The sequence below is a fragment of the Hemibagrus wyckioides genome, linkage group LG07 (genome assembly GCF_019097595.1).
Source record: "Hemibagrus wyckioides isolate EC202008001 linkage group LG07, SWU_Hwy_1.0, whole genome shotgun sequence".
NCBI classification, from domain to species: Eukaryota; Metazoa; Chordata; class Actinopteri; order Siluriformes; family Bagridae; genus Hemibagrus; species Hemibagrus wyckioides.
This window is the reverse complement of record NC_080716.1, coordinates 29,490,517-29,513,843: the sequence shown is the minus strand read 5'-3', so window position 1 is coordinate 29,513,843 and position 23,327 is coordinate 29,490,517. Positions and strand designations below refer to the sequence as shown.

At 38.1% G+C, this 23,327-nt stretch overlaps 1 protein-coding gene across 1 annotated transcript in view; it reads right to left on the bottom strand.

Moving 5' to 3' along the window:
• LOC131356297 (Fc receptor-like protein 5) overlaps positions 1-23,327 on the bottom strand; it is a 94,003-nt gene that overhangs the window by 42,153 nt on the left and 28,523 nt on the right. The window contains exons 8-10 of the mRNA XM_058395198.1: positions 18,439-18,714; positions 17,873-18,121; positions 10,265-10,282 (exon numbers count right to left, since the gene is read on the bottom strand). Of these exons, the coding sequence (XP_058251181.1) occupies positions 10,265-10,282; positions 17,873-18,121; positions 18,439-18,714 (543 nt within the window). The remainder of the gene's footprint in view (positions 1-10,264; positions 10,283-17,872; positions 18,122-18,438; positions 18,715-23,327) is intronic.

Here is a 23,327-nt window from a genome sequence, read left to right as displayed (position 1 = left end):
TTGTTGTTGACTCTCAATTGTCCATTATGCAGTAACAGAACCCGCACAGAAGTCACTGGAATCAGTGTTATACACTTCACCTATAAGTGGTCATAATGTTATGCCTGATCGGTGTATATACATAAGTATATCCACTTCAGCATGTTATATTCTAAATATGTTATATTTTAAATTCACCACTGCCCATTGTTTGTAAATACATATTTAGACAACATACAGTGCTGGAAATGAAATGGATTGTTTGAAGGTTTGCATTATTTCATTTACAGAACATGCCTACAACTTTGAGGATGTGATTTTTTTTTTTATTGTGAAGCAAACAACAAATAGGACAAAATAACAGAAAACTTCAGCGTGCATAACTATTCACCCCCCTAGTCAGTAGTTTGTAGAGCCACCTTTTGTGGCAATTACAGCTGCAAGTCTCTTTGGATAAGTCTCTATGAGCTTGCCACATCTTGCCACTGGGATTTTTGCCCATTCCTCAAGGCAAAACTGCTCCAGCTCCTTCATGTTGGATGGTTTCCGCTTCCGTGAACAGCAATCTTCAAGTCTGACCACAGATTCCTGTATTTAGCACAATCCATCTTTCCCTCAACTCGGATCAGTTTCCCAGTCCCTGCTGCTGAAAAACATCCCCACAGCATGATGCTGCCACCACCATGTTTCACTGTGGGGGTGGTGTTCTTGGGGTTACATACATGGTGTTTTCCTTGGTGGACGAAAAGTTCAATTTTAGTCTAATCTGACCAGAGCATCTTCCTCCATACATTTGGGGAGTCGCCCACATGTCTTTTGGCAGACTCAAAACGTGCCTTCTTATTTTTAACACTAAGTAATGGCTTTTTTCTGGCCACTCTTCCATAAAGCCCAGCTCTATGGAGTGTACGGCTTATTGTGATCCCATGCACAGATGTCTCTGCTGTGGAATTCTGCAGCTCCTTTAGGGTTACCTTTGGTCTCTGTGCTGCCTCTCTGATTAATGCCCTCCTTGCCCAGTCTGTGAGTTTTAGTGGGCCGCCCTCTCTTGGCAGGTTTATTGTGGTACCATGTTCGTTCCATTTGAAGATGATGGATTTGATGATGCTCCAGGGGATCATCAAACATTTGGATATTTTTTTATAACCCAACCCTGACTTGTACTTCTCAACAACTTTTGTCCCTGACTTGTTTGGAGAGCTCCTTGGTCTTGCTTAGTGGTGTTGCAGCCTCTGGGGCCTTTCAGAAATGGTGTGTTTATACTGACAGATCATGTGACACTTAGATTGCACACAAGTGGACTTCATTTCACTAATTATGTGACTTCTGAAGGTAACTGGTTGCGCTAGAATTTTTGAGGGGCTTCATAGCAAAGGGGGTGAATACATATGCACATGCCAATTTTCAGATTTTTAATTTTTAAAAATTCTTTTTTATATGTATTTTTCTCATTTCACTTCACCAACTTAGACTATTTTGTGCAGATCCATTACATAAAAATTCAGATTAAAAAAACATTTAAATTACAGGTTATAATGTAACAAAACGTGACAAATGCCAAGGGGGTGAATACTTTTGCAAGGCACTGTATATCACTATTTATAATACCTACTGCACCTCCTCTACATAAGCTATCCATTCCTCTGTACATATTATCTCCCCATAGCTGTAAATATATATTTGTAATTTATTCAGCGGTGGGCCGTCAGGGCCAGCAAGGCCTTCTCTGCTGGCCTAAACAGCAGTGATCTAAATCACTGACTTGCATTTTAATATATTTAATATATTTTTCCATGAATGTGTATTAAATTATTCCCAATAGTCTATTCTTTACGTTTCATAGCTTTTCTCTCAGTTGTGCTGCTTCCAGTAGTGTATATTTATGATTAGAGTATTTATCCGATCATATTTCAGCCAGTGGCTGACATCATGTGTTGCCAGGGTGAAAGAAATCTGCCTTAAGGCCTTCAGAATCAAAAGTGCAGGTGCCCATAGCTTAAAATAAGTGGCAATGAAATTGTTACCTTAACCAATCAGATGTTGAGTTGGCATCACTGGGGCCATCTAGCAGGCATACGATTACAATTTCCCGTCCTTTGATTGGATAATTGGAGTAGTCAGAGGCAGCGACCCGCCCATATACATTGTTTCTATATTCGCTGCGTCTCATTTCGGATGCTGCGTCCTCCGGAGATTGCAGTTTACTGCATACGGCATCAAGAATGTCTTTTTTGAGAAAGTAACCGTAATAAAACAGACTATTCCTTGTGAGGTGTGAAATACTGTAGACTAATTTCTTTTTTACTTTGTTATTTAACGTTTCATTAGTATCTATTGCCGTGGCGTCCAGGGGCGATTCTAGAATTTTAATTTAAGGGGGGCTATATGAGGGTATAATAGTAATAAATAAATAAATAAATAAATAAATAAATAAATAAATAAATAAATAAATAAATAAATAAATAAATAAAAAAAAAATAAATAAAATAAAATAAAATAAAATAAAATAAAATAAAATAAAATTAAAATAAATGTTTGACTAACAAGGTAGGATGGTAAAAGTATTGCACCATTCCACTGTATTGCATAGATGTGTATAACATTTGAGTACTGAATGAGCCAAATACGAGTCTTCCTGATCTCACACACACACACACACACACACGCTGAAAGACAGGAAGAGCCGAAGTCTGCCGCTGTTTTCATATGAAATTTAAAGGGGACTGAGATGATCCCCAATTTGTGTACAGTTTATGGAGAATCACAGAATTTTAGGAGGACTGAGTAGAAAATGGCCTAGCGATGCCCATGGCGGCGTCAAAATGATGTTATAGAGCTGGATTCATTCAGGAAGGACACCAGTGATGGCCTAGGTGTGAAATGCACGGCCCGCTACTGAATTTATTGTATACCACTTAAGCACTTCTGATTAGATGCTAACAGCTGATTCTAATCTAATGCATCTCAATTTTTTTCTGCATGATTCAGGTGTGAGATTTAGAATTTGGAATCAAAACCTTGAATGCAAGCAACCAGCAAATATTTTCAGTCTGTTCAACTGTTGGCTTTAAAACAACACAATAAGTGTCAGTTTGGTGACCTTTATCCACCTAGAGTTTACAATTGAAAGGTTTTAAGTCAGTTGTTGCTTTGACACATCAACCTTCACACCTCCTCCCCTTCTTCACTGCTGAACAACCCTGAATTAAAAAAAGAAGCTAAACCACAACTGGAAGACACTTCTCTGTTCTCACACCTCAGAAACTGTCACTGCACTCTGTGTGTCAGTGTACAAGGCTAACAAGAAGTGTTTCTTATTGCATAATTCTTTGATAGATTTGACACAAGTAAAAAAACAAAAACCAGAAACTAGACTAGTTAGTGTGTATTACATTGAACATCGCACTAAGATGCTTAACAGTACAGACCATAATAGTAACAAAAATGTTACTGTAGGTTATAAAGTATTTAATCTTTTTGAAGGTTCACATTTTATTCCTAAATATAGATGTCCTGGTTTTAACATAGTTCAATAAGTGTCAGTGGAGCTAAATTTATCCACATTAAAACATTAAGAAGTTTACATAAGAGAGCTATTGCTTTCACATGCACATTTTCACCCCTGCACATTTTTTTCACACCTTCATTTCTTCACACCTGAATGTTTACCAGCGAGCTGCTCTCTGTTCTCAGGTCTGTAACACTGTCACTGCTCTGTGTGTACAGGAATAATGTGAAGTGTTTGTTTCTGCACATGCATTGCTATTGTTTTAACACAGAAATAATAATTAGTGATTATTAATAAATAATAATTTGTGATCTATATTAAAGACATTTTGTGCATTAGTTTGGTATTAATCTGTATTAGCGGGAACAAATTTCCATGCACAGACCATAATAGTAACAAAAATGGAAACGTTATTAGGCATTTTCTCAAAATTTCATAAAACTTTTAACACAACCAAAAGAGTCTGGTTCCACCACTGTGATCTAGTGAAGTAAATGCTTTGACAGGTCAGGGCTGTTTTGGCAGCAATAGGGGAAAAAAAAAGAAAAAAAACACATCCGCAGACTGCTCTCTGTTCTCAGGCCGCTAACAACGTTAATGCTTGGTGTGTGTACAGGACTAATGAGAAGTGTTCGAAGAATGATGAGTGTGAGAAGTGTATTTTAAAAATGTGATGTACATTAGTTTGGTATTAGTGTGTATTAGAGTGAACGATTCCCTGTACAGTCCATGTAGACTATACAGGAAACACCACCAGAAGGAGACCATCAGATACAAATTCCAACAATAAAGACACATTTACTCTCATTAGATGATTTAAACCCTGTGTTTTAAACTCGCTCTACTTGTACTCTTACCTGTTGAACTATCATAGTTACTGAGAGTAGTTACACATCAAACTAAACCCTTCTCATAACAGATATGGAGACACTGATCCACCTGAGCAGTCATGCTGAAGTACACACAATGTCCTAATCACACAATAAGATCATCACTCAGGACATTCAGACTGCAGATGAACAACTTTATACCCCACCACTCACTCTAATGAAGACACAAAGAGAACATTTACTCACAGAGTATCACAGAGAGTGGACTGAGCTCCATCCTGTCCCTCTAATGACTGACTGACAGACAGAGCAGAGGTGTGGGTTAAAGCTGAGCCACTTTACCACTTCCTGTCTTCTAACAGAGAGAGTGAGTAGGACAGAGAGAGAGATAGATAGAGAGAGAGATATAGATAGAGAGAGAGAGAGAGAGAGAGAGAGAGAGAGAGAGAGAGAGAGAGAGACCCACCACAATGTCTGACTATGACCCCTCTTGGGTGTAGATATGCAGTTCAATATTCAAACATCTGGACAGGAGTTTTTTTTGGACGACTAGGGCATGTGTAAGACAGGTGCAGGAAATTGACATATGAACGTTCAATTCAGTTTAAAAGTTATCAATGTTAGTTGTTGTGTGTGGTTACCTGTTGTAGCATAATGTTATTATGTTGTAAATTATTGGACAAATGGTGTGATGATTTGGCAATTTTTTTTTAAACTTTTATAAACTGAACTAAAAAACAGACAAACAAATAAATAAATAAAAAAAGCTGTTTCCCTAAGCAAATGTAATCATGACTAGAAAAAAAAATCTGCAGGTCAACGAATCGAAAAAAAAAAGAAAAACTACCAGGCAAAACAATTCTCTTATAAAAATGTAATCATAAGTAGAGAATTTGTCCAAGTGAAATTGCCATACCTAGCTGACTAAAGAAATTGCTCGCGCATGCGCAGTTCAGATCAGACGGCGGTTCCCCTCCATACTCGAGTCTCCTGCTTGTAGTCCATGTGATGTTCTGCTCTTGTCAGGACCGTGTTACAGCAAGACAAAAGTCACAACTCATCCAGATAGTTGAAGACACTTAAGGTAAGATCAACTAAGTTCCGATTATAAATGTACTTAGTGTTAGCTTTATATTGTAGACTTCTGGAAGAAAGTATGTCCGGGGGCGGGGCTAGGGGGAAACAGATCCCCAAACAGAGTTGGACACAACACCGGCATTACTTTTGAAAACTGCCACAGCAGAAGAAAATCCTCACAACTGTAACGTTAGCAGAAGAGACTGAACAAGCTTTGTCTAAATAACTAAGCGCTAGGCAACTAACACGTCGAGCTAGCATTAGGGCTAATGTTAGCTAGCTACAAATGTTGGTGCCAGGTTAGCTAGCTAGCACGTTAGCCGTCCTACATGACGGTCATGTTAAATCAAGCAGAAACGAGCTAACGGCACCGTTACAGTTGGGAATATTTTCTTCTGCTATGGCAGTTTTCTAAAGTAATGCCCGGTTAGCTCCTAACGCTAACTCTGACTGAAACCAGCGTTTAGCTAACGGTAGCTAGTTACCATGATGGGACAAAGCTAGCTGTTGGATAGATGTGTATCTGCTGCCTTTATATTGTTTATACAGTTTATATATTTTGTTTACCGTTTTGTAAAATCACTTTTGTAATTAAAGTTAAGCTGTTTGTTATTTGTATATTTATAGATTGTTTTGTTTGTTGTATGTTACGGGACTTTTATTTTGAAGCCTCGGTTCGGGGTCTCGTGCAGATGCTGATTTAGCGGGAGGGTTTTTAGTGAAGAAAGTTAGCGGTAAGCACGGACATTATGGATGCTCTGATAAAAGTTTATTCTAGTCATAAAAAGAACTTAAATTATCATAAAGAAGATTTAAAGACTATTTCCCTTTCTCACAGCATGCAGCAACGAGGTATTTGTTTATTTATCTGTATTTTCTGTCTGAAAAAAGCCATTGCTTCTGTTCCTCACGCTTTCACTGTGTGTCAAGATAATGTGTTTGTTGTGTTTTGTTGTTACTGTGTTTAGTTTTCACGGTGGATTTGAGGAAAAGTCTCCAAATAAACCAGTAACAGGAGAACCACGTGAGTGTGTGTGTGTGTGTGTGTGAGAGAGAGAGAGTGTGTGTGTGTGTGTGTGTGTGTGTGTGTGAGTGAGTGAGAGAGAGAGAGAGAGAGAGAGAGAGAGTGTGTGTGTGTGTGTGTGTGTGTGTGTGTTCAGTACAGTTCAGTTGTGGGTGTTGAGGAGTCACAGACAGGTGATGTTGTCTTGTAGTTGGTGATCACCTGTATGTCCTGCCTCATGTGCTGGGTATCTCCACTGTCCTTATAGTGGTCATGGATTCTCTGGACATGTGCTCTTTGCCTCTTTTGTGACTTGGGACAGTTTGGCTCTTGCTGTTTTTAAGGCTGCCTTGTCCCCTGATCTGAAGATGGAGTCTCTAGACTTCAGCAGCACCTTTGTGGTCATCCACGGCTTCTGGTTGGAGTGTGTGGTGATGGTCTTGGAGACGGTCATGTCATCAATACACTTGTCGATGTAGCCGGTCACTGATTCTGTTCTCCTCCAAGTTGATAGAGTCTCTGTTGGTCGCAGCCTCCCTGAACATATTCCAGTCAGTGAACTCAAAACAGTCCTGAAGAGCAGAGGTGTCTCCTGCTGACCAGGTTTTCTACTGTTTCAGAACCGGTTTAGAGCGTCTGACCAGCGATCTGTATGCTGGAATTAACATAACAGAGATGTGGTCTGAGTAGCCGAGGTGGGGGCGGGGCTCCACATGGGACGTGCCAGGAATGTTTGTGTAAACAAGATCCAGTGTGTTAAGTCCACATGTCCATAGAATTTAGAGAGTACTGATTTGAGACTTCTCCGGTGATAATAAACATACCGTCGGGGTCAGCATTCTGCAGATCGCTAATAGCCCCATAGAGTTCACAGCAACATGGCAACAAACTTCACCTCACCTTCAGAGACATTTCTGAACACAGAAAATAATTACGTTTGAAATAGGTGAATGTGCCGTTATTATGTGTTTGTTATTGTTTACATTTATGAAATGGTCTATATATAATTGTTTCTTTTTCCTCTCTTGCAGCTGCAGTAATGAAATGGAGCAAAGACACAGCCGAGGAGACGATCAAACAACATGCTTCAGATCTCCTTAATCATGCAGCAGTGAGAGAGAGAGGGATTGGTGTTTATTTATTAATTGTTATTCACTGCAGTGTGAGTAAACTTTCAGTTTTCACACACACACACACTTGCTGAACTGTACATCATTACACTCCCTTCACAATTTTTGCAAATACAGTATCTCACAAAAGTGTGTACACCCCTCACATTTTTGTAAATATTTTATTTTATCTTTTCATGTGACAACACTGAAGAAATGACACTCTGCTCCAATGTAAAGTAGTGAGTGTCCAGCCTGTATAACAGTGTAAATTTACTGTCCCCTCAAAATAACTCAACACACAGCCATTAATGTCTAAACCATTGGCAACAAAAGTGACTACACCCCTAAGTGGAAATGTCCAAATTGGGCCCAATTAGCCATTTACCCTCCCTGGTGTCATGTGACTCGTTAGTGTTACAAGGTCTCAGGTGTGAATGGGGAGCAGGTGTGTTAAATTGGTGTTATCGCTCTCACACCCTCTCATACTGGTCACTGGAAGTTCAACATGGCACCTCATGGCAAAGAACTCTCTGAGGAACTGAAAAAAAGAATTGTTGCTCTACATAAATATGGCCTAGGCTATAAGAAGATTGCCAAGACCCTGAAACTGAGCTGCAGCACGGTGGGCAAGACCATACAGCGGTTTTACAGGACAGGTTCCACTCAGAGCAGGCCTCACCATGGTCCACCAAAGAAATTTAGTGCATGTGCTCAGCGTCATATCTGGAGGTTGTCTTTGGGAAATAGACGTATGAGTGCTGCCAGCATTGCTGCAGAGGTTGAAGGGGTGGGGGGTCAGCCTGTCAGTGCTCAGACCATACGCCGCACACTGCATCAAATTGGTCTGCATGGCTGTCTCCCAGAAGGAAGCCTCTACTAAAGAAAGCCTACGGTTTGCTGAAGACAAGCAGACTAAGAACATGGATTACTGGAACCATGTCCTGTGGTCCGATGAGACCAAGATAAACTTATTTGGTTCAGATGGTGTCAGCGTGTGTGGCAGCAACCAGGTGAGGAGTACAAAGACAAGTGTGTCTTGCCTACAGTCAAACATGGTGGTGGGAGTGTCATGGTCTGGGCCTGCATGAGTGCTGCCGGCACTGGGGAGCTACAGTTCATTGAGGGAACCATGAATGCTAACATGCACTGTAACATACTAAAGCAGAGCATGATCCCCTCCCTTCAGAGACTGGGCCGCAGGGCAGTATTCCAACATGATAATGACCCCAAACACACCTCTAAGACGACCACTGCCTTGCTAAAGAAGCTGAGGGTAAAGGTGATGGACTGGCCAAGCATGTCTCCAGACCGAAACCCTACTGAGCATCTGTGGGGCATCCTCAAACGGAAGGTGGGGGTCATCTTGGAGGTGTGGAAGAGGACTCCAGTGGCAACCTGTGAAGCTCTGGTGAACTCCATGCCCAAGAGGGTTAAGGCAGTGCTGGAAAATAATGGTGGCCACACAAAATATTGACACTTTGGGCCCAATTTGGACATTTCCACTTAGGGGTGTAGTCACTTTTGTTGCCTACAGTTTAGATATTAATGGCTGTGTGTTGAGTTATTTTGAGGGGACAGCAAATTTACACTGTTATACAGGCTGTACACTCACTACTTTACATTGTAGCAGAGGGTCATTTCTTCAGTGTTGTTGCATGAGAAGATATAATAAAATATTTACAAAAATGTGAGGGGTGTACTCACTTTTGTGACGTACTGTAATTCTATTTGTAGACTGCTGCAACAACAATAAAACACAATGATCTGTTTTTCTGTTAACTGTGTATTGTGTTTACATCCACAGCATTTTACTATTGCACTTTATTCATTACAAAACTGTGTAGTGGTCAGTGCTGCACTGTCCCTGGTCAGTTATTGTACTGTACTGTACTGTCTTGCACTGTTTACACACATGCACTTTATGTAGTACTGTGTAGGTCTGTGTAGTGAACTTAGTTCTGTGTTGTCTCCTGTAGTTGTGTGTTTTATGTAGCACCATGGTCCTGGAGGAACGTTGTTTCATGTTACTGTGTACTGTACCAGCTGTATGTGCTTCAAATGACAATAAAAGCTACTTGACTAAACACCAGTGACCTGGAGTCCCAGTTAATGACGTCCGCTCGTAACAACGAGTCTAAAGTCTTTACTTATGGTTTAGTAACTGGATACATGGAAATATTCTCAAAGAAATCCTTATTTTAACTCATTTCAGCACTTTTCAACACTCTACACAGTTCTGGAGCACATTATTCTCACACCAGTCTCTTCACTACACAAATCTTTTCTGATTGGCTCATAACAGATCCATCATAACAGGAGAAACTTCCTATTGGACAATCAAATAACTGTTACAACAATTACATTTCAATTAACTGAACACGTTCATACTCAATATATCCTCCTTACTGTATTATATTTATGTATAATGTCATTCATTTTACATTAAGTCCCTGTTAAACTTACATTAATTTCTCACTGCCCAGTTCATTTATTATTAAATACTTGCTCATTCAAGCAATTGTCACAATTAACCAATCATGTAGCAGCAGCACAATGCATACACTCATGCAGTAACACACACACACAACAGTCTATATAGATTACACAAACAAACAGAAAGCCTTGTTGGTGAGAGAGGTCAGAGGAGAATGGTCAGACTGCTTGGAGCTGACAGGAAGGCTACAGTAACTCAGTATGTGGTGGTCAGTGATTGAAAAGTGAAACTAAAATGTCTTTGACTCCCTCTAGTGGTAACTGCTGTATGGTTTTAATCCTGACTAGTAAGGGGTGGATTCTTCAATACATCCAACCAATGATTTGCTCCTTCACATCCTGCACGATAATGCAGTCTTTAAAAAGCAGGAACAATCTGCTGAAGCAGTCATGTGTTTTACACAGTCAAGACTTAAGAGAATAAAATAATGAGTCAGTACATGGAAGTGAAGGAGAATGATTGGATCATGGATGAAACATCACTACATGTGAGAGTTTCCTTAAATCCCTGTAATATTTTATTAGACCTGATATCTATCATGTGATTTGTTGTAGAATAGTTTTAAATGTAAGCTGATATAGGGAATAAAACATGAGGAGCTTTAGTTGAGCCCACAAATAGTTTTCTCTCTGAATATCACATTTTCCTTCATAACACACTAATGATGTCTAACAGCCAGATGTTTTTTCTTTTCCATGAGAAATGAATTATAAAATCTTGTACACAAATGATACTGTAACTACTACATACTGTTTCATTGTGGACTCAATTACAGAGTGAAACCCCAGAACTGCAGAACTTTTATTTTGAAAGATGTCCGGAAGTACTAGTTACAGGCTTGTTCCTGCTTGTACTGCTTGTAGTTTCTCTGTTTGGAAAGTGTATATTATTCTCTTTTTTATTATATATTAAGATATTGTGGTGCACTTTGAGACTATTTGTACATCACAGACACTGTAAATAAACATCCTTACTCTGATATTTTATTACAGCTGAGTCATCATTCTTGTACAGAGAGTCTTCACCAACATAACATATCTGTCACTCCTCTACAAAGGTGTAGCAAAGGGCTGTGTCAAAGTCTGGTCTTAAGTATACTGCTGGACAGGTTCAGGAAATCCAGGTTAATCATCCTGGAGAAGTCTGTAATTTGTTCTCCTGCTATCACTGTGTGCACCACTGCTGCCCTCTGCTGGCTGCTGTCGGTGTAGCATGGTCTCAGAGTAACAAACAGGATTTAATGTTAATTAATACAGTAAAATATACAAGAAATTATTTTCATGTTACAGTTTTTCATTAGAAGAAGTGTGTGATGTTCTTCACTGCAGACACCTAGCAACAATTCACCTCAATTCTGTAGACCGTGTTAGTGCTCATATACAACACTGATTTAGGTCTAAGCTTGATTTACAAACCTCTAACCCTGACTGTCTTACTCCCTCTGCCAGGACTGGGAAGAAATGCACTTATGATGATGTTGTCTAGCAGAGTTTTACACTGAAACCAACTGGGGAAGAATAGGCTGTTTCAGGTGGGGAAGAAAGGAAAAAAAATGGGGAAGAAGGAAAAAAGAGAAGAAATGAGAGAAAAGAGAAGAAAAGAAAGAAAGGAAGAAAGCAAAGGAGAAGTGCTTGTTTCCAGACAAACAATTGCTCTTATTTTTTTTATTTAAAAATAAGGTTTATTATTCAACACGGAATAATAAGCAGCCAAACAGTGCACATTTAACATACAGGCAGTGCACATCAGTGCTGGATTTTGAGACATGACATGGACTAATACAAGACACGATACGTAAAAGACAACTAGATGAGCCAAGTAAAATAGGAGCACTGCTGGAATTGCCATGTGCAGCAAAATCTTGAATTGTTTAAATGTTAGTGATAATTATTTAGTGAGACTTAAATCATGGACAGTGGAATAATTCATTTTTAGAATGGGGGGGTTATTGGTTTGGAAATGAACTCATTTCATTAATCTTGCCTGATTTTGCTATTATTCTGTTTCATTTAGATGTTCAGTCATAAGATAAACTACTGGATTAGGGGTTTCTATTACTTTTCCTTGTAAGATGCTGGACTTTACAACCTATAGTTAAATGCAGTGTATCTGAAACAGACACACTTTAAGCAGAAACACATTTCAGAATGCACAAAACATGGAACTTTGAAGCAGACAGACCACAACAGCAGAAGATCACTCCTGTCAAACAGGAATTCAAGCCCAGAGTGGACACCGGTTTACCCAAACTGACCATTTGCATCTTGATTTTTTTCTGCATGATGCAGGTGGTAGGCTTAGAATTTGGCATCAACAAATTAAATGCATGCAACGTGCAAATATTTTCAGCTTCACTGTTCTGCCCTCCCTGAATGTGGGTGTCCAGTTTGGCCGATAGCTAAACAGATTCCCAATGAGAGACAAACGTAGCTGGTTCAGGCTGTTTATTTGACTTCCACAGAAAACACTGTAAAACTTAAACACACAGAAGAAAAGGATATATGAATCAAACATATCAAAATTGACAAGTTAACAGCACATTTAAATACCTACAAGAGTATGACATGTTTCTAATCACGGTCAAATGGTATTGAAAACATGCCATGATATGCTGAAACCTAGCCTGTTAGCTCAATGCTAATACACAATGGAATTTCCCATTAACGGTAATTAACATCTCGATCGTGACCAAACTACATTAAAATAATATAACATCTATCGCTATTCAAACTACTAAACAAGTCCTTAAACTGTGTACAACCCAATATTCGTACTTACAGGCATATAATTTCTCTCACAATAATAATTGTGATAATAATAATTCACAATAAAATATACATCTCCTAAGCCTAGTGACTAATGTTACTAGGTCAAATCTGGTGCTGCTTTATTAACGCTTAAATTATAATTACTCTCTATTGAGTTTTTTCTTCATTCTGAAAATGTTTGAGCTGTATGATCATTTATGATTCATTAGCAATTCTACAGAAAACCCAAGTGTAACTAATTTCAGTTAAAATATTGTCCTGATGCAGAGAGGACAAGACTGTGATGAATATGGATGAGTACACATGTACATTTGTGATCCTTATCTAATGATAAAAGGTGGAGAGGGTGTAAAGCGGTTCTAAACGAGCTGCTAGATTTATGTTATTGACTTTCAATTGTTCTTTATGCAGTAAATCACTAAATAGTAGATTAAAGCACCAATCAAGTGGTAAAGCATCAAACCAAAAAGTTGAGAGGTTATGTCATTATTAATGTTGCCTTGTCCCACTAAAATCTATGCTTATGAGAGCAATGGCCTTAGAGGAGCTCTGAAGAATTTCCCTGTGAACTGCAACAACAACCACAAGTTAAAAAGAAATGTGGGCGTGTCTTCAAACATATGTTGATAGAATTGTAAGACCCTCAGTCACACCTCCCCCTCTTCACCATCAGAGGGAAGCCTCACCCAAATACTGACACTTCCAGGTCACTCAGTTCACTTCCTGGTTTTAAGTCATTTAAGCCATGCATATGCTAAGTGTGAAGTTCTCCTGTGTTATCAAGCCTTGTTTCATTGTTCTTGTTTGCTTTCCATGGTTATGACCTAGTTTTTCTGTTTCCTGGTTTTGTGCTTTTTGGATTTCTGTATTGGATTTCTGTCTGCTACGTTAATTGCTGTTTTCTGCTCATTTGAACCCTGCCTGTTTCTGCCTCTGCCTCCCATATTGGATTATTTGCTAATGTTCTCCATTAAAATCTACACATGGAGTCTTCGATGCCTGTCTCAGTGTATGTGTTACAAGAATAATGTTCTTCCAGCTCATGTACACAGATTTACTTTCAGAGATTTTGTGAATGCATAATATCTCTATTCCACTTCCAATGCTTTATTAAAATAGGTATTGTGCATGCATAAAACTTTAATACAAACATTATTTAAGCTACAAACAAAGTCATATCAGGACATTTATGAACACAGTGAGATGAGTTACAAAGCATCAGGTCATATATATAAAATATAAATAGATAAAATTTGCAAAAGCAACATGAAATTTAAAAAGACAAAAAAGGAAATAATTCTTCATCTCAGTTAACTTTACTTTCATCTTAATTCGTTCATCAGTGAAGTTTTGTACATCAACAAGATTAACTTACTTTCTGTTAGAAAACAGTGACGGCCTTACAGACTTCACTCACGTTTCCAAAAACCAACCAAAAGCACTGAAGTGTAAGTATATGAGAAAAATAAAAATAAACATTATTGTTAAAATATGTAAATGAGCCACAAACATAAAGTAATGTACTTTCAGTGGAATTAGTATATGAGTAACAGAAAAATCTGTATTTTAGACTCTCGTTTCTGACCTTATTTTTCTTCTACTTGTATAGCATGTATCCAGGTGAAAGTGCATTAATAAAATTATATTTAATATGAATTATATATTTTTAAATGCTTTAAAATATGGTCACATGTATATATACAGAATGAGTATAAAAAGAGTAAAAACTTGCATATAGGCTGTACTGCTGTGTACAGGAAGGGGATGAGGAGACTCTACTGCTGTGTACAGGAAGGGGATGAGTAGACTCTACTGCTGTGTACAGGAAGGGGATGAGTAGACTCTAGTGCTGTGTACAGGAAGGGGATGAGTAGACTCTAGTGCTGTGTACAGGAAGGGGATGAGTAGACTCTACTGCTGTGTACAGGAAGGGGATGAGTAGACTCTACTGCTGTGTATAGGAAGGGGATGAGTAGACTCTACTGCTGTGTACAGGAAGGGGATGAGTGGACTCTACTGCTGTGTACAGGAAGGGGATGAGTAGACTCTACTGCTGTGTACAGGAAGGGGATGAGTGGACTGTACTTTCTGAGAAAGCTCAGATGCTTTAATGTTTGCAGTAAGATGTTGGAGATCTTCTACCAGTCTGATGTTGTGAGTGCTGTCTTCTTTGCAGCATTATGCTGGGGAGGCAGCATTAGAGCCGGAGAAGCAAGGAAGCTGAACACACTGATAAAGAAGACTGGCTCTGTACTGGGATGCTCCCTCAACTGTTTTGATGTGATTGTGGAAAAGAAGACACTAAACAAACTAATGTCCATCCTGGACAATGCATCACATCCCCTCCATGACTTATTGGTCAAACAGCTGCAGCAAGGACCGGTACAGGAGAATAGTTCATCACTGTACCAGGATGTTATTGTGTCTGTTCCTTAAATAAGTGCATTGGGCTTCTGTTGGTGGGATTCTGTTTACTGCACTGCTGCTAATCACTATATAATTACACTGATGCAGATTATTGTGGATGATCATATCTACTTTGCTGTATATCTGTTGTTGCAACTTGCACTGGTGTATACAGTTATATTTTATTTATTTATTAATATTTATAATATTATAGATTGCATTTATTTTATTATTCATAATGATTTCTTACTGCATATGCTATTCTTTTGCTGCTGCTGTAATTTGTGAATTTTCCTTTTAGATTATTATAATATATTATTATTATTATTATTATTATTATTATTATTATTATTATTATTATTATTATTAATAATAATAATAATAATAATAATAATAATAATAATAATAATAATATTATTATTATTATCTATCTGATATCTGTTTGATAACTGTAGCTTCATCAGAACAGACACATGGCTCACTGCAGAGAGAAAGAAAGAGACAATAAATACATTTATAAATCCATTTCTCCTGATATTGCTGTCACTGATGTTACAAACTAGTTAACTTGTTAACTGTGGCAATTAAAATGTACAAGTCCTCCCTTGAAGTGTTGGACATTTTCATGAGCAATAATTAATAATGGCTGCTATAGTAATTATACACCTTTCATTCATGTTACAATTTTTCCTTTATCTATCAAGTACAATACAAATTTACCATTATCACTTCTTAAAATTATCACCAATTTACAATCTGTGTGTGCAATACTACAGTTCAACACTATTATTTGTACAGTGTTTCTACTTATTTGTTCTATTTTATGGTTTATATAATGATGTATATATTTCTTTCTTTCTCTCATATTTTATTAAAGCAACTGTAACATGCCAAAGAATTTCCCCCTGGGATTAATAAAGTTCTATGAATCTTGAATCATAGACTGAGGCAACAAATCAGTTAAGTTATTTCCTTTGTCAGTATTTTGTATGTTCGTAGTTAACTATGCCTTAACTGTTCATGTAGACTGAGATGATGGAAAATGATCTAGACAGCTTCCAAATGAACATGGATGAACTCTTACAGATTCTGTGAGGTGGATTTTGTCTACATGGATACTGTAACTGCTAGATAACAAAATCTCCCTAATGCACCTTTTAAAACCTTTCTTACTTCATGGTGTTTGGTTTGTCTTCTAGAATTCATGCTGTAAATATCATGAGTCTTACCTCCATGTTGTGCTTCACCGCTGAGTAGACAGTATCATCAGTCACACTGGCCTTTTCTAGTGGAAATCAGATATCATGAATTAATTTACTGATATATTTCAATGGATCTAAATTATTAAACAGAAAATGATAAACAATTAAAATACATTAGACTACAGCAGTGTTTAATTCAGAAGGTGTTGATTAATTTTCTATAACAGCAGCTCTGACAGAAGTGCAGCTATAAATCACAGGTCTACATAAATGTGCTCATTCTAATAGATTACAATTTCTTTAGTGGGATATGTTGTTATTATTCAAAAGCATGTAATATGGACTCTTAAGCATGCAATATGGACTTTTGTGTAATTAGTTTATTTAACATTTAACAAGGACTGTTAGTGTCAGCTCTGTGTTAAATTTAAGACATTTTCTGACATTTCCAAGACAGAGGACTTTATGCTCTACAACAGGACAGATAGCAGATTTGGTCCTATTCACTTTAAGTAGCTGGTAAGGGAATGACTGTTTATACTGTACATGCTGTAAAATTAAATAAGGAAGCTGCTGTGGTTGAACACTTAGGGATGTGCTGTAATGGGAAATCACCTTCAGTGTAAGAACTCTGAAGCTGTAACTCTGCTTCATCACACCACACTGTCACTGATTATTTTCCTACACCAGCATTTGTTACATAAAACAAGAGAAGTGTGCAAGTAATCTTTTACACCTTTTTGCTAATTATGCTTTACCTTTCATTCTCTTTGCTTTTTTCATTGGTTTTATTTGGATCTCAGCATAAGTCACATCAGCATCAGCTCCTGCAGTAGAAGAGAACAAAACCATCCAATGATCTTTAGCTTTTTTATACATCAGTTATAACTTAAGATCAGTCTCCAGATTATGACCTCAGCTTGGATGCAGTTTATTAATGTAACAAATTATATGCTGAAGACTTCAAGTGTAATTTGCTAACTTTAGTTATTAATATATTTAATGTTGAATCATTAAAAATACTCTACCATTGTTCCTGTTTGTCTTCTTTTTCACCTGTGTGTAAGTGGCTTTATTGTTCTCAGCTGCAGCTTCACCTGAACACAGTGCAGTGTGTTAATCTCTATAAGACACTTCTGTACTTTACTGTATAGAGTTAATCTATAGTTAAATGACAATGCAAGAGGAAATGTCTGAAATAAAAAAGTTATCTGACCTTTTTTTCTTTTGTAGGACAACAGCAGGATCATTAAGATCAGTAAAGTGATAAACAAAAATCCCAAACCCACAACCAGTACTAAAAAAACAACATTGGATGCACATCTGGAACTATAACCTGAGAATGAAGAGAGACAAACAGCAGAATTTCAGCAATTAAACATAGAATATATGATATTAAAAACTTATATTCACTTATACTTATAAACTTATATTTATATATATATAAACTAATATTCTATTTTAAATTATTCTATTTTTAAATGATTTCTCACGTCTGACTGAGATCCAGCTTTTGGGTGACTCTCCTCTCTCTGGGTGTTTACAGTGGTAGAAACCTTCATCTGACTTTGAGACAGTTTGGATGATCATCTCTCCTGTAGTCTGGTTCTGGAGAACTGATCCATCTTTATAGAAATCAGCTCGGAGGTTTGAGGGGTTTGGGTTGTGACACAAACAGCGTAGAGTCAGAGGATGTCCCTCAGTCACAGGATGGACAGGACTCTCCAGGATCACATCACCATCTAGAACACAGAAAATCACAAACAAGGAAATCCACACACTATGATGTGTCTGTAGATAATAAATAAAAGTTCTCTAATTTATCTGTATATAACGTAAAACCCTTTAAACCTGTGGAGTCTGCAGATATTTAATTCAAGTCTGCAGAAAACTGCCTACACTAGCTCATGAGAAAACATTCAACTGAATTATGGATTCATCAGAACAGATATACATGATGCTCATTTACTGTACTAGTATGTACTACTAGCCTAGATGTATTCATACTCAGAACATTTTTCTTTTCCTTTAACATTAAACACACTACATGAAGACTCACCATGCACTGTGATGTTGACAGGATTACTGTTTTCTCCAGATTCAGACTCACACCAGTAAACTCCAGTGTAGGATGTGGAGAGGAAGCTGATGTTACATGTAGATCCTGTAACTGATCCCCAGTGTGAACAATCTAACACTCTCTCACTGTGTGTGTATCGTCTCACTGTCCATCCAGTAGAGTTACTCTGGTCCTCACAGCTCAGCGAGAGAGAGTCATTAGTAAAGTGTTGAGTTCTGCTGGGATTGATGATCAGAGAGACTGGAGGAGATTCACCTTAAATGCAGAATAAATTACTAATTTAGAGCAAAATACTGTTTTATTATTCCATAGGATTGTACTATAAATGATTAGGCAATCAGAGCAGTGCATTGGCTTACAGTACCAAAAAATGCAAGGCACAGTGGGATACTGTACACTAACAATGACATCAGAAAAATTACCCAATGTCAAGGGGTGGAGACAAATCATGGCAATAATCTCTACCAGCATTTAGGACTCTACATGCCTTATACTATGAGAAAATAAATGCTGCATTAATCTGCTCTTACATTCACACTTTTATATTCTACACCAGTGATCCATAGTGGCTGTGGATTGCTGTACTGTGAGTGAAGGGCTGGTTCTCCTCTCTCTCCTCTGCACATATAAACTCCTGTGTGATTAAGAGCAGCAGGACTGAGAGTGTATTTGCCTCCAGATCCTCTGCTGCTGTCTGAGAGGAGCTCCACATACACGCTATAGCCACCATTATTATTTATTCCAGTTAAGCCGTCTCTGTAGGGAACAACTGTGTACCAGCTGAATGTCCAGTCTGTAGAGGAGTCTGTAACCTCACAGCTTAGAGTCACTGAGTCTCCTTCAGTCAGCCAGCTCTGTGGAGATACACTCACTACTGCCTGTGGTCTCTCTGTTACACAGGAAATACAAACTATTTCTTTTTCTAGTTTTACTTAATACACAGTAAGAAGCTTTACATGAATGTCTAATTGCACATTTTCATGTCTCCATAAATCCTCACACACTCCAAATCTAGATCCAGTTAAACTATACTGAACAGTGCAGGCTGTAATCTTTATGGAACTAATGAATATCTTTGCACTTCCATACTTGTGATTATGCCACTGGTAGAAGAAAAAAACAGCAAGAGGTGGGAATGAGGTGATGTTTGTGCGATTTTCAGAATAATTTGCCAGCAGTCATGGTTTCTTACAGAAACACATTTACAACACAATCCTGTTTACAAAAGCCCAACTATGGAATGATTAATAGTTACAAATATGAACTATGGATAAAATACCAATAATGTATAGTTATAGGAGTGTGACTATACATCTAAATTGCAGAGTCATTGAAGCATGACTCACAAACACAAATTAATTTGTACCGACAGTTGCCGCTGCCAGAAAGCCTCCTAGTGTTCTGGCAGGGAATTATCCAACCATCTCAACATTACCCCCCTTCAAGGTGCGGCTCCTGATGCCCCAGCCCAGAAACATGCCTGATAGACTGAAAGGGCAATGATCCTGGCAAGGAGCAGAGAGGAGTGAGAAGCGCAGCAAGGGCAAAGGAGGGGAGCCAGGGCCCCGGCGAGGTCAAGGGGAAAACGAAAAACATGGCGAGGCACATGGGGGAAGCAAGGGACATGGTGGCAAAGCTAAAAGGCCCCTGAGGGACATCCAAAGTTGAGGTGTAGGGCCAAGTGATGTCCTTGGCCAAAAAGAAAGCCTGGCGAAGTCCAAGACAGAGTAATATCATGACCCAAAAATCTGCTTCAAAGGCTTCATGTGCCAGCCCAAAGCTATCCCGCTGGGTCTGTATATGGCTGAGTCCTTCTGTCACAGACAGGGTGCCTCCACAGAGCCAGATCAGACCCAAATGCACGGATAGCAGCCAGTGGGGATAATTAACTTTATTTTAGTGCTGAGACCTCATCATTTTTGTGTGCCTCTTCTGTTCTTGGGATTTTGTTTTGTGTTGTTATTGTTCAGTTTTCTCCCCAGTGTTTCCTGTGTATGCGTTTATGTAAAATAAAGTTAAATTGCATTTGTGTCTGATCTGGCTCTGTGGAGGCACCCTGATTTGTGACAATTTTCATATAAAAGCATGTGCTGAATGTAGCCAGGGAGGTGGCTATTAGTAGAGGGTGTGGTCATGTAGGTAGTTTGTTGGTCTTTTTAAGCAGGCACCTGAAAGAAGGCCTGGAGACAGGTCTGATCTTTTGTGTGGAAGCATCCCGTTTGGTAGCACTTTTTTTGTTCGTTTGAGCATGCACGTGATCTGGATGAGCAGGTAGGCTAAATGAAGATCAATTGTTTGGCTTCACATTCACAAAGCCTTGTTTTATTAAATTAGGGTGTTATGTTTTTAATGTAGATGCAGACATTGTGGATTTGCCCGTCTTTGGTCGCTAATCCTCCTTTGATCCTGAATACCTTCAGAAAGTAGTTTGGGATTGATGGCTGTTTTGCAGGTAATTGTAGAGGGTTTTATATAGTGTCTGGAAGTGTTTTGTTTTTATTATCCTAATTTAAAGATTAAATTTAAGATTAATTTAAGAGATTAAAATAAAAGTTAAATATTGTATCCTTTTTTTTTAATATTAATTATTGTTGTTAATTGTGTTTGTTTTTGTATTAGGTTTAGTTGATCACTGTTCCTCCTGTGTTTTGTTGTGTTGCATTTCCTCAGCTAGCCAGTCTCTGCATGTATGCGCTGTAGGCCTCCAGTGCAACTAAGACTTTATGATTGTTTTGAACTAGACTGGCTAGCAGGGTGTTTTTCTTTTGTTTTTTTCCTTTTGTTTGTACATCACTTCCCAGCCTCAAGTTGCTAGCCAACCTATGTACTCTGTGTGCAATACTGATGCTTTAAAGCATATTAACTATTCATTTTCATGAGGATTATGTTTGTAGTAAAATTAACATTTGGTTTGGAATGAGTTGTGTTTTATGTGAAATTGTTTTTTTTTTTTTCCTTTGGATTGTTCTGTGTGGAGAAGCTGGGATTGTATTGTGTTAGAGTTTATAGAGGGTTGGCTGGCTAGTAATATATCTTTTTTTCGAGGAGGGTTTGATTTCATTTATTTTGGTATTAATAAACAATCTATGAAATTGAGTATGGGTTTGTTTTTGTGTACACTTTTGTCCTCGGGTTACACAATGATTACAATTTAATTTATTAATCAATGACACTTTACTTTTCATTCAACTAGATATGTTTACTGTTGTCTGCAAAATTAGTTAGTACCTGTGCTTGTCAGATACGTGTGTAGAAGTTTATTTATTTAGAAAAGAAACTATAAAACCGTGACACAAAATACAAATCAAAAACAGACACTAGATGAGGGCTGTGGCAAAATAAACACACAAGAGTAACAACAGTTGCAAGAGTAAGACATGGTGAAACAAAGGGGTTTAAATAGACAGACAACTCAATGGTGAAACTGAAAACAGGTGAATCCAGACACATTAGAGCAACAACCAAAGACAGGGGCAGACAAGACATGAATCAGAATTATTTAAACATTCTGGAATGAAATTGAATGACAGTAATTAAGCAATATTTTTCTTACCCCTTCTAACAAACCTGTGATGAAAAGAGAAAAGAATGACGACATACCTCTCACTGTAATCTTGACAGGATCACTGAGCTGTGTGGAGTAGTTTTTCCTGAATGCCCAACACTTGTACTCTGTTTCTCCTGCATTATTGACTGTCACTTTAAGTGTGTTTGATTGTTCACTGTTCAGATTCTGTAACCACTGATTATTTTTGTACCAGAGAAACTCCCATCCAGTCCCCTGCTGCAGCTCACAGCTCAGAGTGACGGTGTCTCCAGTGTAGACGGAGCTCTGAGGATTCACTCTCACAGTCGGTTTGGGTCTTGCTGTTGGTATGAAATGATGAAGGAGTCAGAGCTGCTTTTCACTTGACAACATAAGCAGTAGATTCACTGTGTCTAACATGCAGTATGCTTTGTGTCAAACATTTATATTTAACATTTGATACAAGATGTTACAGATGTATGTTTTCTTACATGGCTGGTATTCAATATATTCTTTTATGAAACAAAAAAAATGTATTGGTTTCTACAAATACTGTAGTTGCTGATTTGAGATTGTAAAAAAGCAAAATATTGACATTTCACAGTAAATCCATAACAGAGGACTTTTTCAAAAAATCTACAGCCATGCTGTGTTTCCAATGAGAACTGAACTGTGCTGGACACAGACACACTCACACAACTGAGAACTGCTTTCAACAGAGATTTATACTGTGCTGGACACACACACACACAAATTGTCCTGTTTGCAATGTCACTTTACATTACACTTTATATTGATCCTGTTTACATGTTAATTTTAATATTTGCACTCACTGTCAACACTATATGTGTCTATATGTTGTTTGTCTGCACTGTCTTGTCTCATCATCCTGTGCACCTTTGATTCATGTATAGTTTTTTGCACCTTAAGTATAGTTTAGTTTTATCTCTATGTTTAGTTCTATGTTTGTCTGCGTCACTGTACTTTGTCTTTGTGTAGCACCTTTGGTCTAGGAGGAACTTTGTTTCACTTCACGGTGTACTGCATCAGCTACATATGGTTGAAGTGACAAAGCTTCTTTGACTTTGACCTACCAGCTGGGGCAAACAGTCTTGAATGCATCATCTCACATTTCACAGCCTGTTAAAAGGTAAGTACCCACTAGTACTTTCTAATCCTTCTACACTTGCTGTTCAGAAGGACTAGCCTTTTGTTGCTTTTACTGGTAGAGTCCCCAGTCAGGCAGAGACCAGCTAGGTGGAGTCCAGCTAGGGCTTTGCTTTTGGGGCAGTCCCCACTGAGCTTAACTCAAAACATTGGAAAGTTTAATATTGCACAGCCT